The sequence below is a fragment of the Cricetulus griseus genome (assembly GCF_003668045.3).
Source record: "Cricetulus griseus strain 17A/GY chromosome 1 unlocalized genomic scaffold, alternate assembly CriGri-PICRH-1.0 chr1_1, whole genome shotgun sequence".
Classification (NCBI taxonomy): Eukaryota; Metazoa; Chordata; class Mammalia; order Rodentia; family Cricetidae; genus Cricetulus; species Cricetulus griseus.
In genome coordinates this window covers 11,531,205-11,552,097 of record NW_023276807.1, presented here as the reverse complement: position 1 = coordinate 11,552,097, position 20,893 = coordinate 11,531,205, and the positions used below count along the sequence as shown (strand labels likewise).

General features: G+C 45.5%; 1 protein-coding gene across 2 annotated transcripts in view; it reads right to left on the bottom strand.

The window, feature by feature from the left end:
* Fam178b (family with sequence similarity 178 member B) overlaps window positions 1–13,091 on the bottom strand; it is an 89,928-nt gene extending 76,837 nt beyond the window's left edge. The window contains exons 1-4 of one of the 2 annotated variants that reach the window (XM_027386859.2): window positions 12,873–13,091; window positions 11,691–11,752; window positions 9,643–9,756; window positions 2,448–2,600 (exon numbers count right to left, since the gene is read on the bottom strand). In XM_027386859.2, coding sequence (XP_027242660.1) covers window positions 2,448–2,600; window positions 9,643–9,756; window positions 11,691–11,752; window positions 12,873–13,085 — 542 coding nt within the window. In that variant the 5' untranslated portion in view covers window positions 13,086–13,091. The remainder of the gene's footprint in view (window positions 1–2,447; window positions 2,601–9,642; window positions 9,757–11,690; window positions 11,753–12,872) is intronic. The other variant, XM_035452368.1, reaches the window with a different exon arrangement.
* Window positions 13,092–20,893: the final 7,802 nt, after the last annotated feature.

The window sequence follows — 20,893 nt, the reverse complement described above, 5'->3', positions numbered from 1 at the left end:
TCCCCTTACAGAACAATTCATCAGTGACTGTGTGATAATGAGCATGAATTTACTCCCCAGAAGAGGAGGAGCAAGGCAGCTGTCCCTATTGTTATCAAGCATGCTTCTGGCTGGAGACAAACTTTGCAGTATTAATGGGACACAGACTGAAGACAGTATCCCTGGCAAATATACTAGTCCCTCACTGTCTGTGGGGGATATGATCCATTGATTCCCAGCGGATGACCAAAATGGTGACTGGTACTAACCGCAACACAATACAGTAATCTGTGTCTGTGTGTGGGAATGTGCACCCCTAAGTATGTGCACAGACACCTGTGGAGTCCAGAAGGGAGTGTCATATCCACTGGGAATGGAGCTACAAATGGTTGTGAGCTGCCCTATATGCGTGCAGTGTGCACTCTTAACCCTTCAATCTTAGCAGTCCCAGTATATCATATTTTTCTTTCCAGAAGCCAAGAACTTTTACCTTTTCACTTAGAGGAAGCATCATGGCTTCTTGTTGGTCTGTCTAAATCCCTACTGGCATTGCACTTGTACTCTGCAGTCACTAAGCAGAGCATACTTTGAGGGTCAATGTGATAATGGAGCTGGCTACTCGGGTGACTAATGTGTGGGGCGTATGCCCAGTGAGGACCACCAAACGAAGGACCAAACGAAGCAAGGGCTCATACTCCACACTGATGGAGTGGGACGGCACAAAATTTCAACATTCTAATCTAAAACCTATAAATTATTTCTGGATTTGCCTATTTAATATATCCAGACCACAATTTGCCACAGGTGACTGAAATTGCATGAGATATAACTACAGAAATGGGGCCCTGCTATAGGTGAGAGTGACTTGGCCCTCTGCTAACTGAGATAAGATCCCCAGGCCATTCATGATGAGTCTGGCGCAAGTTGTTCTATAAAACTGAGGTGTTGGGGGGCTGGAGAGATGGCTCAGAGGTTAAGAGCACTGGCTGCTCCTCCAAGGACCCGAGTTCAATTCCAAGCAACCACAGGGTGGCTCATAACCATCTATAATGAGATCTGGTGCCTTCTTCTGGTGTGCAAGCATGCATGCAGATTACTGTATACATAATAAATAAATAAAATCTTAAAAAAAACAAAACTGGGGTGTTGGGGGAGGAAAAGGCAGTACAAACACGTAAATGCATGGCCTGGTATTTACTATAATGTAGACTTTTAAGGAAGTTTATACATCTAGGGACTAGAGAGAGGTCTCAGTGGTTAAGAGCACATTCCAGAGGACCCAAGTTTAGTTCCAAGCACCTACAACTGCCGGTCCCAGAGAACCCACTACCCTCTTCTGGCTTCCTCAGGCATTGTACACATATAACATATATTCATACACACACATTAAAATAAAAATGTATTTTTAAATTTAAAATAAGAGTTTATAGCTGGGCAGTGGGAGTTATAGCATTTGGGAGGCAGAAGCAGGCAGATCTCTGTGAATTCAAGGCTAGTCTAGTCTACAGGAGTGAGTTACAGGACAGCCAAAGCTACACAAAGAAACCCTGTCTCAATATATATAAATTAGTAAATTTTCTAAGTAGACATGCATGACTGCCTTACTGTGGCTGATAATCTTGCTTACTAACTTGACAAACCTGTAAAAAGGGACATTCAATTGAAGCACTGTCTCCCTCAGATTAGCTGTGGTCATGTCTGTGGGGCATTTTCTTGATTGCTAACTGATGAAAGAGGGCTCAGGCCACTGTGGGCAGTACCATTCCTAGGCACAAAAGCCTATGAGAAAGGTAGCTGAATGTGAATGAGCCTGGGAGCCAGTAAGGAGCATTCCTCCATGGCCTTGCTTTAGTTTCTGCTTGAGCTTCTGCCCTGACTTCCCTTCCCGATGGCCAGTATGTTTGGTTACAGTTACAGAAATTACCTCTAGTCATAAAAGGTTACATCTTCATGTTGCTCAAAACATTGCTTTGGATTTTCCTATCTGAGGTGGTCCTTGACCCTGAACAGACTGCACTGTTCCCCCACACTCTCCCTACTTCTGTCTCAGAGTTTCCCTTGCTGTGATGAAACACCATGACCATAAACAACTTGGGAAGGAAAGGGTTTACTCTATCTTGTATTTCCAGGTAACAGTCCACCACTGAGGGAAGTTAGAGCAGGAATTCAAACAGAACAAAAACTTGGAGGTAGGAGCTGATGCAGAAGCCATGGAGGAATGCTTACTGGCTTGCTCCCCATGGCTTGCTTAGCTGGCTTTTGTATAGCCCTGAGGATCACCTGCCCAGGGGTGGTACCACCCACAGTAGGCTAGGTCCTCCTGAGTCAAATATCAATCAAGAAAATGTATCACAGACTTGCCCCCGGGCCAATCTGGCAGTATTTTGGGGGCGGGCAGGATTTACTCAACTGAAGTTCCCAAATGATTCTACCTTGTGTTAAAACTGACATAAAAACAGCATGCTTACCTGAGGAACAGCTCTTCCAGTTGACTGTGTGGCTTTAGACTGGAGGAGTCCAGAATGCAAGGCAAGGGTTGACGTCTAGGCAAAAATACAGTTTCACCTGGATGCACTGGCGAAATGACCTGCAGGGATATGGAGAACTTCTCCACCAGCATCCTGGCAAGGCAAGGGGCAGGACAGAAGTTAGGGGTGTACCTGGTTCTGTAGCAACCTATAGAGTGCTAAGAGGGGAACGAGAAGAGGGGCTGTGCATAGCCAGTGTCAGGGTGGTGTCCAGCAAGAGGTGAGGAGGTACCAACTGATGGGGCCCCATGAGTGTGGGTCTCCATGCTAGCTGGGCCAGTGACCCTTGAGCTCCAGGAGTTAGTGAGGACTACCACCCAAGAATCCTGCTGAAATGTAGATCCCGACCAGCTGCACTGCCTGTTAGCCTGTTAGGAGATCTTCCCTGGGCACACAGACAGGGAAGGAACAAGGCTAAGAAGGGACTCTGCAATTCTATCATGATCCATTGAAACGAGATGGGGAAAGGAAAATGGGTAAGGTCAGTCTTGCAAGCCAACTGAGTCTCTATACAATGAACTGGTACAGATAGTCAGTGACAGCACACTGACTTGATGGGAGAAGCATCAAGCTGAAGACTAGAGCGAGGAGTGTATGTGTGTGTGTGTGTGTGTGTGTGAGAGAGAGAGAGAGAGAGAGAGAGAGAGAGAGAGAGAGAGAGAGAGATCTTCACAGACTCCGATTCTAAGTGGCTGCCTCTAACTGCAGCTAGTATTGAATCCTATAACATAATGCCTTTTTCACAACCAAATGCTTGTCACACGCCATGACTGTAGCTTATGCAGTTTGAAGTGCCACAGGAAAACTCGCACCAATTTCCTTTTCCTTTTCCACAGCTTTGCAGATGGAAGATCTGTTCTTCTGTAATTTTGGCAAACCATAGCAGACAATTTCCCCCTTTCTTTAAATTGGGAATGTTCACCTTTTTTCTTAGATGAAGTGCTTTGCAGCCTTTTGCTAAAACATCTGAATTTCCTGTATCACTGCTCTGTGCTTTGGGACTGCCACTAAATAAAGCAGGGGTTACCTGAACTCAAGCATTGATCCTGTGGCTGCTAGTCTGTTCAGCCAGCTTCCAAGTGAGTAATGGGTAAGTAGCATATTCAGTGTGGATGCAAAGGGCAAAGGGATGCATCTGTCCTGGGCAAGACAGAGCAACACCATGGGATTTAGTCACACTACTAAGCACGGTGTGCAGTTTAAAGCTTACGCACTATTTGTTTTGGAGATTTTCCATTTAATATTTTCAGACAGCAGTTGACTATGGTTACTAAAAGAACAATAGATGAAACCAGATAAGGGGTAACTTCTCTACACATATGCAGAACATAACATGCCTAGACATAAGAGCGTCCCCACATGATTGACACTCCCAGCTATGACCCTTTTGGACAGACTTAGGTAGGAAGGAGAGGAGGAGTAGACATTTCCTGTTCGCTTTATAAAGCCATGTTCCTCTTGGTGTTCTAGTAATGCAGCATACACTAAAAAACAATAAAGAAAACAAGCTACAGATACCATATTCCCTTCTCTAACTGGAAGGCGGCCATGGGTTCCAACCCAGATGTGCTTGCTGTCTGAGACATAGAAATCCAGAGGAGGAGAAAGTTAGGGGTCTATCAGAATCTGGGACATGAGTGGCTGGCCTTGGTGATGGGGCCACATACCCTGCCACCTGATAGCCAGCCATGTGACTCTGATTCACTTTCTGGTCAACTGATCCAAGGGAAGACTGACGGCATCACAGGGCTGTCCTGAGGACAAATGGCCCAATAAATGGGATAGATGGTGGAAACACAGATGATTCAGGCTCTGTAGGCTTTCATAAAGAGTCCTGTAACTACCATACAAATAGTAAAATAACATTGTTTGGTCATGTCTTTGCCATTAGAATGTTTTATCTATCATAGCTTTTTTTGTTACTTTTGTAGCTGGGAAAAATGTGCAAGTTATTTAAAAATCAGCAATAAGTAGGCTCATCTATAAGGGGGTCCTAGGCCTTTCCCCCAAGCCATCATTCAAAGGGACTTTTGTAATGTGAACTGTAATGTATGTGTATCATTAGAGATTCCAAGACACTGTCACACATCTAATTAGGGATTTCCTGTGCAGCCTAGAGTGGAGAATAAAGGGCCATGTTGTGGTTTAAATATCTGCCTCTCCCTTCCCCTGCCCTCCCCCATCTCAGTATACACATAAGGTCTTTTAACTTTAAGAAGGAGATAATTTAAGATGTCATCCTGCCAAGATTCAAGCCAATTCTTAGTGTATGAGTAGACACTTTGCTGGAGATGATCAGGGCCCTTTACCACAGACAGTTGTGGCGCTCACATGACGTCTTGTCTGGCAGATGGTGCCTAGCCCCCACCCTTGGCCTTATCCCTTCCAACCCATATTGCCGCGCTGGCCCTCACCACTTCCTCTGGCCCCATTCAGAGATGGAACAGGTTGGCAGTTTTTTACACCAGTGAGTCATTTTTTAATTTTAATGCATAAGGTTGAACCATCCGCCACAATGATCCTACATCAAAACCACCACCTCAAAGAGGCTGTTGTCAAAGAGGCTTTCTCAGAGCTCCACTGGAGAATATCATGTGCCCAGAAAATGAGCTATGCTCTCAAAGCCACAAACACCTTCTGTTGTGAGCAGCTACACATAGCTCCTTTCTGTGTGGAATTTCCTGACCTTCAGGCAGTGACTTCCACAATCCTGTGTGTGCTCAGGAGAAAGGTCAAAAGGAGTAAAATTATTCTTACTACTGAGATTTTTTTTCTCTTTTTATTATTGTTATTATTATTAATTCAAGTTAGGGAACAGGCTTGTTTCACATGTAAGTCCCCTCTCCCTCTCTCTCCCCTCCCCCCATTCCTTCTCCCCCACCTCCAACCTACCCCCCACCCCATCCACCCACCACTCCCCAGGCAGGGTAGGGCCCCCAACCGGGGCTCCACCAAGTCCACCAAATCTTCCTGTGCTGGGCCTCGGCCCCTCCCCATGTGTCCAGAGACAGAGCCATCCCTTCAAGTGGGATGGGCTCTCAAAGTCCCCCCCACACACCAGGGCAAAACGCCAGTCCACCTCCGGAGGCTCCCAGGAGTGCAGGGGCCTCCCTTACTACTGAGATTTCAAAAGCTATTTTTTTTTTTTTTAAATTTTGGGCCAGCAAGATGACTCAGTGGTTAAAGGCACTTCTTATCAGACCGGAAAACTTGAGTTCAGTCCCTGACACCCATATGGTGGAAGGAGAGAACCGACTCCTATAAATGTCCTACACATGAGGAGGAACATAGACAATTCACCCCAAATAAACAAATGTAATAAAAATTTTAAAATCTTTATATGCATGTATATATGTATGATGTGTCTGTGTACCTGTGTATTCATTTGGAGGTTAGAGGACAACCTTGGGTATTGCTTTTTTTTTTTTTTTAAAGATTTTATTTTTATTTATTATGTATACAACATTCTGCTTCCATGTATCTATGCACACCAGCAGAGGGCACCAGATCTCATAACGGATGGTTGTGAGCCACCATGTGGTTGCTGGGAATTGAACTCAGGACCTCTGGAAGAACAGTCAGTGCTCTTAACCTCTGAGTCATCTCTCCAGCCTGAGTATTGGTTTTTGGGATGAAGTCAGTCTCTCTCTTTCTCTCTTGAGACAGAGTCTCATTATGTAGCTTGGTTGGCCTGGAACTTGCTATTTAGACCAAGCTGGCCTGGAATTTACAGAGATCTGCTTGCCTCTGCTTCCCAAAGCTAAGCACTACTCTGTTTTTGTTTTTTCCCTTTTCCTTGTGTGTGTGTGTGTGTGTGTGTGTGTGTGTGTGTGTGTGTGTGTGTGTGTGTGTGTCTGTCTGTCTGTCTGTCTGTCTGTCTGTCTCCCTGGCACTGTGCAATCCAGGACAGCTGGCCATCCAGTTCCATCTTGCTTTAAGATTCCTAGAATCACAGAAGCAATGCTATGCCCAGCTTTCCATGGCTTCTGGGAATTTGAACTCAGGTCCCCATGCTTATCTAGCAAGTGCTTTGCCCACTAAGCTATCATTTCAGCTCGATACAGAGACTTTACAGAAACTGTAAGAGGCTTCATTCCAAGGCTATGTGTCCAGGGAGTTGAGGGCCCTCAAACCAACTTCACAGCCTGTGTCTGGTCCCAGTGACTCCACCATAGCTTTCCTCACGCTGATTCAGCTCAGTCTCCTGTTCCACTGCTTGCCTCCGCAGGGGCCTCCTAGGACATCAGGCAGGACCTGTACCTGCCCTGCAGGAATCTGTCTGGAGCCTGACAACTTCCTAGCAACCCTGGGTCCCCAGGCAGCATGCAAAAGAAGCTTGTTGTGCCCATCTGGTGGCTGTCCCAGTCATGACATGTTCCCAGATTTTCACAGTGAAGAGGAAACAGAGGAAAAACTTGAACAAAACCTGCAGTTTCACTGGCTTTTAGTCATTCGCTGCTCCCTCCAGTCTCAGAGGCAGTAGCTACAGTCAGACAGCAATGGTTCTTTAGGTTGCTTTAGGGCCCTGGAGCTGATTTTGACCTGTGATCAGATGGAATCACCACCTGTCCACTGGGGGCTGCTTACATGTTCAAGGGATGACCTCTTGACACTGGAAATGAAAAGCTTCACCCTCTGAGCTCACTGGTACAGCCATTTTCTAAATATGTATTGTATGTATGACTGTACATGTGCAGGCCATCAAGCCCTTCACTTTTCTCTGCCTTCAGCCATCTTTCCCCATGTCTGCATCTTTACCCCATTACTATCCATAAGCTCTGTCCTAAAGAGTGGCAGATTTACATTAGTTTTTCTTCTTTTGAGTCAGATTCTCATGTAATCCAGTCTGACCCTGATCTATTTTGTAGCATAGGATGACCCTGAACTCCTGACCCTTCTTGTCTCTACCTCCTAAGTACTGGGCTTACAAGTATATCCTACCTTGCCCTGCTTAGCGAGATTGTTGGTTAAGGGCTCAGGGCTCCTTCCTCAATTTGGCTACCTAATGAATAAACTCTCTTTTGCAAAGCTTTTTCTCCAGTGATTGGCACACTTCATGGAGAGGGGGAGACTATTCGTGTTCATCTTAACAAAGACTGATACCAGTCAGGAGGCAGGACCCCCTAAAGCAGAGACTGCCAGCCAGTCCCTGCTGGGGCCATTTTCCCTAGATTAACTGCTGGGACTGCATGTGATATATGATACAAATGTCTCATGTTTTCCATGGTCTCTGGATTGTGATTCCCTCCTTCAGGTGAACTGAGGAAACTAAAACTCCCCTTCCCAAAGGGGACCCCCAAAGTCACAGAGACTCCCCAAATCTGCAGAATCTTCCTCTGCTCTACCTTACTTGACAGTTTTAAGACATTCTTCATCCCCTCATCATAGAGGAGTCCTTCCTCAAGCCCTGGAGGAGGAATGCAGCAGAGAGAGGCTGAGCTCCTGAGCAGGTGGGCAAGCTGGGGGCATTTGCCATGTAGCTATGCGTATGTAAGGAGATCTCCACAAAACCCAAAAGGGCAGATTTCAGAGTGTTTCCTGGGCAGGAGCATGCCCAGAGAGAATAGAGATGCTCTGTGCTCTTCTCCAATTCACCGGTGTCTCTTCACTGTCCCTAGTTATCTTTTATGACAAGCAGTGTAAGTGAGCTTCTGAGCCCTGTGAGCTACCCCAGCAAATTCACTGAAGCCAAGAAATAGACTGTCTGTCTGAACACCACTTTATACTGAGTCAGTCAGAAGAACAAGTGAAACAGTCTGGGCTTGTGGCAGGTGTCTGGAATGGGTTCAGGGCAGTCATAGGGATGGAGTTCCCCCACTATGGGATCTGATGGTCTCCAGATAGACAGTATATAAACTACATAGGATAGCACCTGGTGTCTGCTACCAAAACACTTGATCCTTGGGAGAGAGAAATTTCCCATCTTCTGTACTCAGAAGTCTTCTGTGATGTAGGGTGAGTTCAGGAAAAGAAGCCATTTTAATTTTTATCAACACATGCTCTTTGCCCTTGGGTCCCTTCTTCTGTTCCACCAGCCTGTCCTCAATACAGGATACCATTCAGATTGTATGCCAGATCAGTGGTGGCCAGCTACATACAACAAAACACTCCAAGACCCAGTGCCCACCTTTAGTTCCCCAACCTGTGTCCCTGCACTCACCCCACTGCTGTCCAACCCAAAAGCCCCAAGTCTGGCTCTCTCTGCCTTCAGATCTGTGTAACAGTCACCTTCTGAAAGGCCTTTCCTGAATCCTCAGCCAGTGACACCCCTCCCAGCATTCCTTGCATCTCCTTCCTGTATTATCCTCTCCCATCAGCCCTTTTACAAGACTTGTCTTGTTTATTGTTTGTCTCACTGAGCTGAGAGCCAGCAACATGAGAGCACAGAGCTTGGTACAAGTTTATACTAAACACTGACAAGGAGATGAATGAATGAATGAATGAACAGGCAGGCAAAGACATGGATGCCTGGTGTTGTACAGACTGAATGCCTGTGTCTCTCCAAATTGCCTACAGTGAATCCTAATTCCCAATGTGGCAGTGGTCTCATCTTTGGTTGGAACCTTCATGAAGGAGATCATTGTCATTGTATAAGAGAACCCAGGCTGGGACTATAGCTCCGTGGAAGAATGTCTGCCTGGTACACACAAAGTCCTAGGTCCAACTCCAGTACTGAAAGAAAAAAACTCCAAACACACTCAAAACATCTCAGAGAATTCAGAGAGGCCTCCAGCCCTATCTTCCATCTGAGGACACCAGAGCTCTCCCTAGAACTCCCTAGATAGGCTGGCACCTGATCTCTGACTCCCAGTCTCCAGAATCCACCGTGAAAAGCAGATTTCTAAGAGCTGGGCATGGTAGTGAACACCTTTAATCCCATCACTCATGTGGTCATAGTCTCCTCTCTAAAGGCTATTTTCAGTTAAGCCTGTGGTTTTCTGTAACTATTTCCCCATGAGATATGGTCCTCTGAACTTGGCTGATATCTGGCTGTTTTGTGATCTCTGTCCTAGAAGCGCAGAGGCAGGCAATTGGCTATTTCTTAATCAATGAATGACTGTGGCCATAAGAAGAGGAAGTGGCACAAACTGCTGGCTGAAACTTTGCCCACACCCGTAAGAGGCCCTGCTCCTACCTGTGCTCAGGTGTGAGCACTGCTTCTCTGTAGTCTTCATCACACTCAGAGGGTTCAAGGTTGGGATGTTCCTGCTGCAGAAGCTGCTTCCATTCCTGCTCCAGGGCTTGTTCTCTTTGGGGGAAATGAGAGCCTGAGCCAGCTGTCAGCACCGCCACCTGCTCCCCACCCATCTCCAGAGGCTACAGGGATTCCCCCCATCCCCAAGAACACAGCATGCCACATTCCTGGTGTCCTAAACCCTCGCTCTGATATTTACTTCCCGAGGGACAGAGTTCTGTTTGGTCTCCAGTGGGCAATGCTGAGAGAAGACAGCTTTGTCACACAAGGCTCAGTGTGTCTTTATTTGTGGATCTTGTTTTGACACTCACTCATTGTGTACCATCTCCAGATCTGGGCCTTCTCTTCTACTCCCAGGGCTCAGCCACATGAGGAGAAGAGGCTTGTTCCCTCTGGTCCTTGGCAGTCGCAGCTCACCACTTGACTCTCCAGCCTCAAGAGGCTGGAGCCTTCCCTCCCATCCCCACAGACCCTCAGTACGAAAAGTTCCATCTCCTGCCAAGGCCCTAAAAGCAGCACTTTACCTAATGATTTCTAGCTCACGTCACAGACTGTCTCCATCGTCCCAAAATATCTAGAACCTAGCAGCTTGGGACGTAAGACCCATCAGAAGCTTGGAGCTCTCCCCAGGCCCTCACGTTCTCGGCCCTGGTGCTTTCTCAACATCACACCCATTCTTCTAGGACAGTCTATGTGATCTTTCTTTAACACACAGAAAAACACTTCGGCCTTTTAAGATGATTCAGCGGGTGCCGGTGTTCAACCAGTTTACCACATCACTGCTTTATTTGCTTCCACATCTCTCGAACCTATCAGCACCCAGAGCTCCTGTCCTAGCTTTCCAGGAGCAGCATGGCCTGTCCTATCTGCCTGTACAAGACATCCCTCCCTCTCCAAGGTTCAAAGTCTGCTATTTGGGGCCCTTTCTTAGCAACTTGACGGTATGGAAAATACCAGATCCAAGATATTTCCAGGTGAGGAGTGTAGCACCCTACATCAGGTTATCTCAAGCAACAACCACAACCAAACAATAGTCTGAAATATTGAAAATCAAAGTAACTATGGGGGAAGGATGGGGATTGGCTCTGGAGTGGATAGAATGGGTAAAAGCAGAGAAAACAACTGTCCACCCCAAATGAGGGCTGTGGGTTCTGGGAAAAGCTCCTGTGAAGGGGGCATGGAGCTTCCTTCCAGCACGAGTTAAGAGTAGGAGTTCCACCTGTGCTCAGTGTACATGTACACGTGTCTGCATTTAGTCTATGTGCATACATGCACACAGGAAAGGGATGGAGAGGAAAGAATTAGGCCATGAGACTAATGAATAATCATCTGTTTACACCATCACACAGCAGGCCAGCTAACAGGCCCCACACATGAGCATCTGTTCCTGGCCATGGCACAGCGTGAGGGATCTACTGTGCACAGGAGGAGCCTATAGCTCCACTCCAAAGGGCCTTTCCACACAAGCCAACCTCCTCCTGGAGAAGTCACGCCAGACTAGTCTGACACCAGCCGCACACCTAAGGGTTGTCTACTTCTGACCAATATGACTTTTGCCTTCAGACACTACAGAGGAGAACAGCATTCAGAGCCGACTTCTCTATGAGCGAGTGGCTGTGCTGTGAGGCAGGAAGAAGGCGAGCATGATCAGATACAGCGAGAGGAAAAGCAGCCAAAGGCACTTTAGTACTGGGGCAGGACAGACTCGGGCTGCACCACAGCTGTCTTCTTTTCCATGTCCCTCTGATGGGACAGCCTTGTGGCATGAAGCAGGTAAGAGTGGAGGTTGGGGGGAACAGGGACCTGCTCCTGATATGCTGGAGACACCCGTTTTGGACCTGACTGTGAGCCTATGTTTTTTTCTAGTCAGAGCTCATGGGGCATGCCATACCTGCTGAGCAGACTGCTCCATCCCCACAGGGGGTTGCCTGAGCCCTCAGCCTGCATTTGTTTCACCAATGACCCCACTCCTATGACACCCTACTCACCTCTTCTCTTGCAGTAAGTAATCTAAGTTGTTGACATAGCACTCTGAGCCACCATAGGAAACCTGGAAAGACAGGACACAGGCATGGGAGGATTTGACATTAATGTATTCTGCTCACTTTTCTGAACAGATGATGATACTGTCACATGATTTTTTAAAAATTCCAAAGTCTGAAGGTTCTGTTCCGGTGCCCGCCCACAGGCAACCCCAGGGGAATATACTTGTGTGCTTTCAGATGTTGCTCTACAAGGACAAGCCAGCAGTAATTTCATCAGTCCCTGTGCCTCAGATGAAATATGCCATACACCTCACCCTGCACTCTGCTCTTTCCAATCAGAAATACACTCTGAGTGTCATTTCATAGCAATGCCAAAGGGACTCTGTAACTGTATGTGTGCATGTGCGCATGTGTATGCATTTGTGTGCGTATGTGCACATGTGTATGTGTGCATATATAATATATGTGTGTGCAGGTGTGTGCACAGATTTGCATATGTTTGTGTGTGCATGTATGCACATGTGTATATATGTGTGCATCTATCTGTCTGTTATATGCTCACTTAACATTTGTCAGCATGTTCTTATACATGACTAGAGAGTAATTCATTAGTTCCCCAGTGGCAGGCATTTAGGCTACTGACAATCTTGTGCTATTGCAAATAATTGAGACTCTATGCTTAGAATAAATTTCCTGAGCCCATGGGCCCTTAAGTGTCCCACACCCTGCTTCCCACAAGGACATCCCTGAAATCTCCATTTAGGAACTCTATTATTGTACTTCAGTTATAGTCTTTGTGTGCTATAAAGTCCAGATCCTGGCCCTGAGGTCCCTCCTTGCTGGGGGACCAAGCCCTAACATTGGACATGAAAAAGCCATGAGGGGCCCCTCCCCATACAGAAATGGCACTGAATCTAGTGCTCCTCTCTGCCACCACCACACACACCCACACCCGGCTTTTGTTATCAAGAGTTAGGAGTAGAAATATGGGGAGGAGAGGAGCCTGGCTTGAGGCCTACACTCTCATCCATGAGAGCCCTTGGGCTGGGGAAAGGGAGAAGGGGGCTGAGTGCACAAGGGAGTTGGGGCATGGCTGTGGAAGAGGTGGCCAGAGAGGGCTGGCTTGTGAGCAACTAAGAGGGGTAGCTAATGAGGGGAAGCCAAGGTGGCTACTGGCTTACTTACCTTTGGAGTCACAGCCTGCTGGCTCGGACCTGCCATGTTCCAGAACAGTTCTTCCAGTGAGGTGAGCCCCAATTTCTGGTCTGAATCTGGGGCCTCCTCCTCCCAGTCCTCATGCAGTCTCCTGCAGGCCTGAAGTACCTTCCTGTTCTTGTTCAGGAATTCTACAGGTGGTGGGCTCCAGTCAGTGGGGAAGGAGTCTCGGGGCATCTGCATCTTGGGCCTCTTCAATGATTTGGGAGTTCGAGCCACTGTGGGACTGCAGAGCTGTTGCACTGAGTGAAGAAGAGAGTGAGTGGTTCAAGAGGCTTCACTTCAGGTTAAGCAAAAGAATAGGCACAGCAGTGGCTGCTTGGACCCCTGTGGATTTGGAAGAATATTATGGGGTCCTATCCACCCCATCGGTGTCCCAGACATCAAGCCACATTGGGTAAGGAGAGGGACAACTTGGAATTGCTATGTATGGATTGCAAGGGTAATAATTCCTCCATCATGATTGCCTTTGGCCCTGCCCTCATCATGTGTCTATCCGTGCAGGTAATGTCTACCTCCTCCAAGGAAGGCTAGCAAAGTGTTCTGGGGCCTGGCCATCTGAAAACTGTGGGATGCTCTGCCCTAAACAGAATCAATTGACAAGTGAGGTGACCGGTCACCAGAAGAAACCTAAAGACTCTAAATCACTGTTTCCCAGAAGGAGGGGCCTGGCACCCAGGAGGAATTCCTTCTCCAGGCCTATCTCACGGAGTAGGTACTATGCCACAGCTGAGATGAAGGGGTCTACCTGACTTTTCATTTTAGCAACATAATGGACAAGGACTCTCTCTCTCTCTCTCTCTCTCTCTCTCTCTCTCTCTCTCTCTCTCTCTCTCTCTCTCTCTCTCTCTCTCTGTCTCTCTCTGCCATTCCTCTCAGGAGAAAAGCAGTATTCTGAGATGACATCGCACATCATCTAGTCTGACTCCAACTGTTTTCATTCTGTTTGTTACAAGGGGTGTGGCAGGGTAATCTGCTCTCTACCATGTCCCTGGAACCTGCCCAGACTTGGCACATAGTTAGGGGCCATACATTTTTGTTGAATGAAGGAGCAATTTAAAGGGATGCTGGGCCTGGTCAGGAAGGACCAGGCTCTGATGAGCAGGTTTGGCTGAAATGCAGTGAAGATGGAAGGTTAATAGCTAGTGAAAGCCTAGAACCCAGCCATCAAAGAAAGTGACAGTTTACTCTAAACCAACTAGGATCTGAACTCAACAACAGTGAAAACAATTCAAATAAATAGCCGTGTGGTGGTGGCACATGCCTTTAATCCCAGCACTCGGGAGGCAGAGGCAGGCGGATCTCTGTGAGTTCGAGACCAGCCTGGTCTACAAGAGCTAGTTCCAGGACAGCTCCAAAGCCACAGGGAAACCCTGTCTCGAAAAACCAAAAAAAAAAAAAAAAAAAAAAAAAAAAATCAAATAAATAGAACTGTGATATATTATTCACAACATTAAATCTTTTGGTAAGTAATCAAAAAATCTAAAAATGAACACAATGAATATTGACATGTGAGAAATGGATTACCACTTACACTTAAAATGCCTCATTTGGGGTCAGCAATGTGGCTCACCTGGTAAAGGCATTTGCCATGTAAATTTGGAGACCTGAGTTCAATTCCTGGGACCCAGTTAAAGGTGGAAGAAGAGAACCAACTCCACAAGATGTCTTCTTTGTCTGACTGCTGCACATGAATCATGTAAGTTCATGTACACACACACAAATAATCACATAAGTTCATGTGTACACACACACAAAAGAATCATATAAATTCATGTATACACACTCAAATAATAATAATAATACTTTTTAAAATGACTTACTTCTTTTGTTCATCCTTTTTTGTCTGTTTTGTTTTGGCTGTCCTGTAACTCACTATGTAGACCAGGCTGGCCTTGAGCTCACAGAGATCTGCCTCTCAAGTGCTGGGTTAAGGCATGCACCACTATACCTGGCTAAATGGCTTATTTTTTTAGGAACCAATCTGTCAATTAAACATAAATACACACACACACACACACACACACACACACACACACACACACACACACACACAATGCCTATACTCTAGAGTAACAGCAACAAAAACAGTAATCCAGAAAATAACTAAAATATAGGCTATTACAGACCTTTACAAATTAGGCTGGTAAAACTTTCAGAACCAAACTTCATGAACTATGAAGTGTAATATAAAAAGAAAACAAAAACAAAAAACTGACAGCAGCTAAATGTAGAGGTGGCTGCAGGTAGCTCCCCTATTCAGGAGGCTGAGGCAGAAGGATCACCTGATATCAGGAGTTCCTGGCTATCGTAGCCAACAAAGCAAGACTGTATCTTAAAAAAAAAAAGTAAAGAAAAGGGTCTAGGGGCTGGAGAGATGGCTTAGTGGTAAAGGATGTAAGGATTCTACTACTCTCACAGAGGACCTGAATTCCATTTCCAACACCTGCATCAGGGGCCCATAACTGCCTACGACTCCAGTTCAAGGAAATCTGATGCCCTCTTCTGGTCTGCACAGGCATCTGTGTGCATGTGGTGTACATACATCCAATCAGGCACACACTTAAATAAAACTTAAAATAAAATGAAATAATCTTAAAAAACAAAAAACAAAACAAACAAACAAACAATAACAGCAACAAAAAAACAGGCATGGTGACACATGCCTTTAATCCCAGAACTCAAGGGAACAGAAGCAGGTAGATCTCTGTGTGAATGAGGCTAGCCTGGTCTATTCCACGCAAGCCAGGGATATACAATGAGACCTTGTCTCAAAACAACAACAACAACAACAACAACAACAACAACAAAACAAATAAAAATGTCACTAGTCAGCTGGTTAAAGGAATAAGTGAAGATACTCTTCAGGGCCAGTAGTACCAGGTCCTCAAATGCCCAAGGTCCAGGGACTGAACTAGCAGACCTATGGCTCTTAACCATAAGAGCTAGGGGCCTATTGTTCCAGGTCAGAGATGTAAGGTTTCAGGAATTCAGGTTAGAGGTTTATCAAAAAGTTTTAACTGGGGCTGGAGAGATGGCTCAGAGGTTAAAACCACTGGCTACTCCTCCAGAGGTCCTGAGTTCAGTTCCCTGAGTTCAATTCCCAGCAATCACATGGTGGCTCACAACCATCTATAATAAGATCTGGTGCCCTTTACTGGCCTGAAGGCATACATGCAGGCAGAGCAGAACACTGTATATGTAATAAATAAAGAAATCTTTAGAAACACCAGTAGCCCCAGCACTTGGATATCACTGTAGTCCTCAGCTTGCAGCAGAGTTAGTGGCGGCGGTGGCATCTAAACAGTCCCCAGGTGCTGGGACCCTCAGCCCTACAGAGGTCGGTGTTGACATCCTCACTCCTTGACAGGAGCTGGCAATACAGCTGTCCGGCTCAGAATGTCTCAGACTCTTGGCCATCGAGGCTTAACAGCTCCCTGAAACTTTTCCAGTGACCAAGGCTGGCAGCTCCTAGCTCCATGGTCCTCAGGGTCCCCCTATGTATTTGCCTCTCTTCCCCCTGGTTTCTGTCCCATGGTCACTTGTGGAACTCTGCAGCTGCCCTCTGCTGGCTGCTGCTATCTTCACGCTGCCACGCTGCTCTATTGCCACACCCACCCGCTCTTCATTTTATCAGCCCAACAAAAACAGGGCCAGAGACAGCACAGTGGGTAAAGGCATTTACCCAGGGAATCCCATGCAAATTCAATTCCTGGAATCCATGGTGGAAGAAGAGAACCAACTCCCAAGGCTGTGCATATGTGTACAGGCCAGAGGCATTGGATTCCTAGTAGCTATAGTTATATAGGTGGTTGTGAGCCACCTGACATAGGAGCTAGGAACCAAACACAAATACTGTGGAAGAACTTTTAACTGCTGAGCCATCTCTCTAGCCTGCCTCTGCCCCTCCCTGGTGGTGCACTCTTGAATCCTAGTCCTTGGGAGGAGGATCTGAACTTTGTCATTCTTGGTTATACAAGGCCAGCCTGAACTATTCTGAGACCTTGTCACACAAAACCATATAAACAATCATACCAAAACAAAACAACCTCTAAAAGAACAACAAATAAAAAATAGGTAATTTGAGAAGACCCTGGAAAGAAACCTAGGGCTAGTGCTGTAACATCTGGCAGCCAACACAGGAGAGTGTCTCCTGAACAGCCTGCTCAACCCAGTTGGCAGGATTGTACCAATCATGGCAGCCCCTCGTGCAAATGAAGGATCACACTTGAACCAGTCACAAAGACTTTCTGCTGGGCCACCTGGAGAAGTGTTCCTTCTCTGGCCTGGGTGAGAGCAGGGCTACAGGGTCACTGAGAGTTTATGGAGACTTTGATGGCAAGGAGTCAAGCCAAAGTAGTTTTGGAACAGTCATGGCTGAGTTAGCATTCTGGAGCTGGGACTACTTCAGCAGCAACTAGCTATGGCTGCACTGGGGCTTACTAAAGATGTGTGTGGAGTGTCCAAAGGCATGCTGGTGTGGGCACTCAGCTGGGGGCTTGACTCACAGTTCTTTGTGCAAGGCAATAGTGCACCAGTGACGAACTGAAAAATTGAATGCTGTCAATTCGTCACATTCCCTACTCCCTAATGTTGTACCCACTTACAAATATTAAAAGGGGCCTTACAAATGTTGACAGGGGCCTATGGAGAAGGCTCAATGGATTAAGTGCTTGCTGTGCAATCATGAGAGCATGAGTTCAGATCTTCAGCATCCATTTAAAAATCTGAGTGTGAGCTGGGTGGTGGTGGTGATGCATGCCTTTACTCCCAGCACTCATGAAGCAGAGGCAGGCAGATCTCAAAACAAAAACAAACAAACAAAAAAAAGCAAAATCAAAAAATTTTGACCCTTTTTATGGTATAAATTTATGGTATACAGTACCTCTTGCAGTCAGCTGCTCCCTACTCCCAGGATTGGTTGTTCTTCTGAGTTTTCTAGACTATTTTTGTAAAGACTATTTGTTTATTGGTTCTATCACTTCTTTCTGTGGCTTTAGTTCAGTGATTAACACATTATTAAAAAGCTGGGATGTGTACCACCACACCTGGGTTTTTTCTTATTATTTTTATTTTTTGATTTTTCAAGACAAGGTTTCTCTGTGTAACTTTGGAGACCAGGCTGGCCTTGAGCTCACAGAGATTCTCCCACCTCTGCCTCCCCAGCACTGGGATTATAAACATGCACCATAATGCCTGACTAAATGTCCAATTTTCAACATAAAATTACAAAGTATGCAAAAGCAAAACAAATCTAATATTATGATCTATTCATAGGAAAGGGAGAAGGGCAATAGATAGAAACTACTCTTGAGGAAACCCAGACATTGGATCTTTTAAACAAAATGTAAGCAATGGTCTTATAAAGGATTCAGAGAGCATGACAAACAGTCAAATGAAACTAAGATAATGATATGCCACCAAGCTGAGTGTCAGCAAAGAGGTAGGGAGAAAAAAAGGCACCAAGCAGAAATTCTGGACATGAAAATGTATAAAAACTGAAATGGAAACATATAACAAAAATATCTTCCAACAAAAGTAGAGACATTAAGACCTCAGAAAAACGAAGGAAGGAAAATTAGTGAACCTGTATTAGCAGATATACCAAACTCAATAGAATGGGGTAACACCTGCTAGCAAAGGGAAAACCAGTTTTCTCCAGTGGAGTATCACTGGGTGTATTAACCACACCTCAGAATGGGCCCTATGCCCAGGGGTAGTTGGCCAACACAAAATGAACTCAGTGGAACTTTTGTAGACTTTTTGTCTCATTTTCCTTTGTTTGGGAATTTTTTTTTGTCTTACTGGTGTTTTGCTTGTTTATTTTGATTTCCATTTTTTTGTGGCTTTGTGTGTTTCCTGGGTCCCTTTGTTTTGTTTGTGAGTTTTTTGAAGAGAGAGATTAAGAACATAAAGTTGGCTGGGTAGGGAGGTGGGGGGATTGGGAAGAATTAAGAGAACAACATGATCAAGATATATTATATGAAAAAATTCACTTAAAGAGAAAGCCACGTATAAACCGAAAACAAAAAATGGGGTGTCAGGAGCTGGAGAGATGGTTCAGTGGTTAAGAGCACTGGATGCTCCTCCAGTGGACCCAGGTTCAATTCCCAGCACCCACACGGTGACTCACAACCATCTGTAACTCCAGCTCCAGGGGATCCAATACCCTCTTATGACCTCTGCAGGGAATGCATGCCTGCAGGCCAGATACCCATACACATAAAAAAATGTAATAAAAGTAAACTATTTTAAAACATAGTACACCAATTAAAGGTAAGTAAACAGGTGACTATAAGACAGTGAATGGCAACTCCTTTTCTCCTGTCTAACTTAAAAGATGGGTGTATAGTGTAACGCTCATAAACCTCTTCTGACGACACAACACACAAAGTTGTTATTTATATAAAATAAAAGCACAGAGGAGGGGTGTCTATAGCTATATTGGTATGCAGGCTTTTTGTGTGCTTGTTTTGGGGGATGTCATGAATTTAAGGTCTCTAGACTAGGCTGGCCTCAAATTCTATGTAGTCAAGGATGGCCCGATACTGCTGATCCTCCTCTCTCCATCTCTTAGGAGCTAGAGTTACAGTCAAGCGTTACCATGCTTCATTTATAGAGTGGTTTATACAACACTGGGGGTTGAACCTGCATTGGTGGTTTGAATAAGATGTCCTCCAAAGTCTCAGACATTTGAACACTTGGTCCCCAGCTAGTGGCTCTTGGGGAGGATTAGGAGGTATGGTCTTGCTGGGGAGTATGTCACTGGGGGCAGGCTTTCAGGTTTCAATACTCTGACCATCTTGAGTTAGTTCTATGTCCTGCTTGTATTTCAAACTGTGAATTCCCAGCTGCTTCTCCAGCTGCCTGCTGCCTCCACTCCACCATGATGGACTCTAACCCTCTGGAAGCATAAGCCCCAAATAAACTCTTCCTTCTATAGGCTGCCTTGGTCATGGTGTTTTATCATAGCATGAAGAGTAACTAATACCCAAGTATTAATAACTAATTAATTACTAATGTATTACTAACATAGTCTATGCAAAAAAAATCTACCAAATAAGCTTTGTCCTCAGCTCCAGGATTTGTTTAAAAAAAAAAAAAACCCTCTAGATTTTTTAAAAATGTTCATTGGTGTTTTGCCTATATGTCTGTGTGAGGATATCAGAATCCCTGGAACTGGAGTTACAAACAGGTGTGGTGTGAGCTGCTGTGTGCATGCTGGGCATCAAACCCAGGTGGGTCCTCTAGAAGAGCAGCCAGTGCTCTGAACTGACAAGCCGTCTCTCCAGCCCCTGAGACTTATTTTATTATTTTATGTGTATGGGTATTTTGTTTGCCTGCATATATCTATGTCACCACATGTGCACCTGGTACTCTTGGAGGTCAGAGGGGGCACTGAATTCCCTGGAACTGAAGTTACAGAACACTGGAAACCACCATGTGGGAACTGGGAATTGAACCTGGGTCCTCCGGAAGAGCAGCCAGTGCTCTTAATCACTGAACCATCTCTCCAGATGCCCAGATTTTCAAATAATACTTAAACTATGTTAGTATATTTTTTAATATGACAAAGACAGACTTTATTCAAGGGGACCAGGTTGTTATGTACAGAGACCACATTCAAAGAGACAGATTGTATGTGATGAATACATGCAGTTTTTGTCAGCTAAAATTAATTAAGGAATCTGTAACAACTATAAATATTAATTATAATTATCTAAAAACAGAGCCCTAGAATATATGAAGGAAGCTGCCAGAGCTGAAGGAAGAAAAGACAGGCAATGGTAGTTGGTGGCTGTCATATAATACAACTGTAGCTGGGCCCTGGATTCCATGCCCAGCAGCACAAAAGAAAGAAAATAAACTAGACAGAACATCAAAAGAGAATAAAGGGCCAGAGAGGTCTTGGGTCTATAATGTCAGCACTCAGGAGGTTGAAGCAGGAGTTTGCAGTCAGCTGGGACTAGAAAGCGAGTTCCAGGCCATCC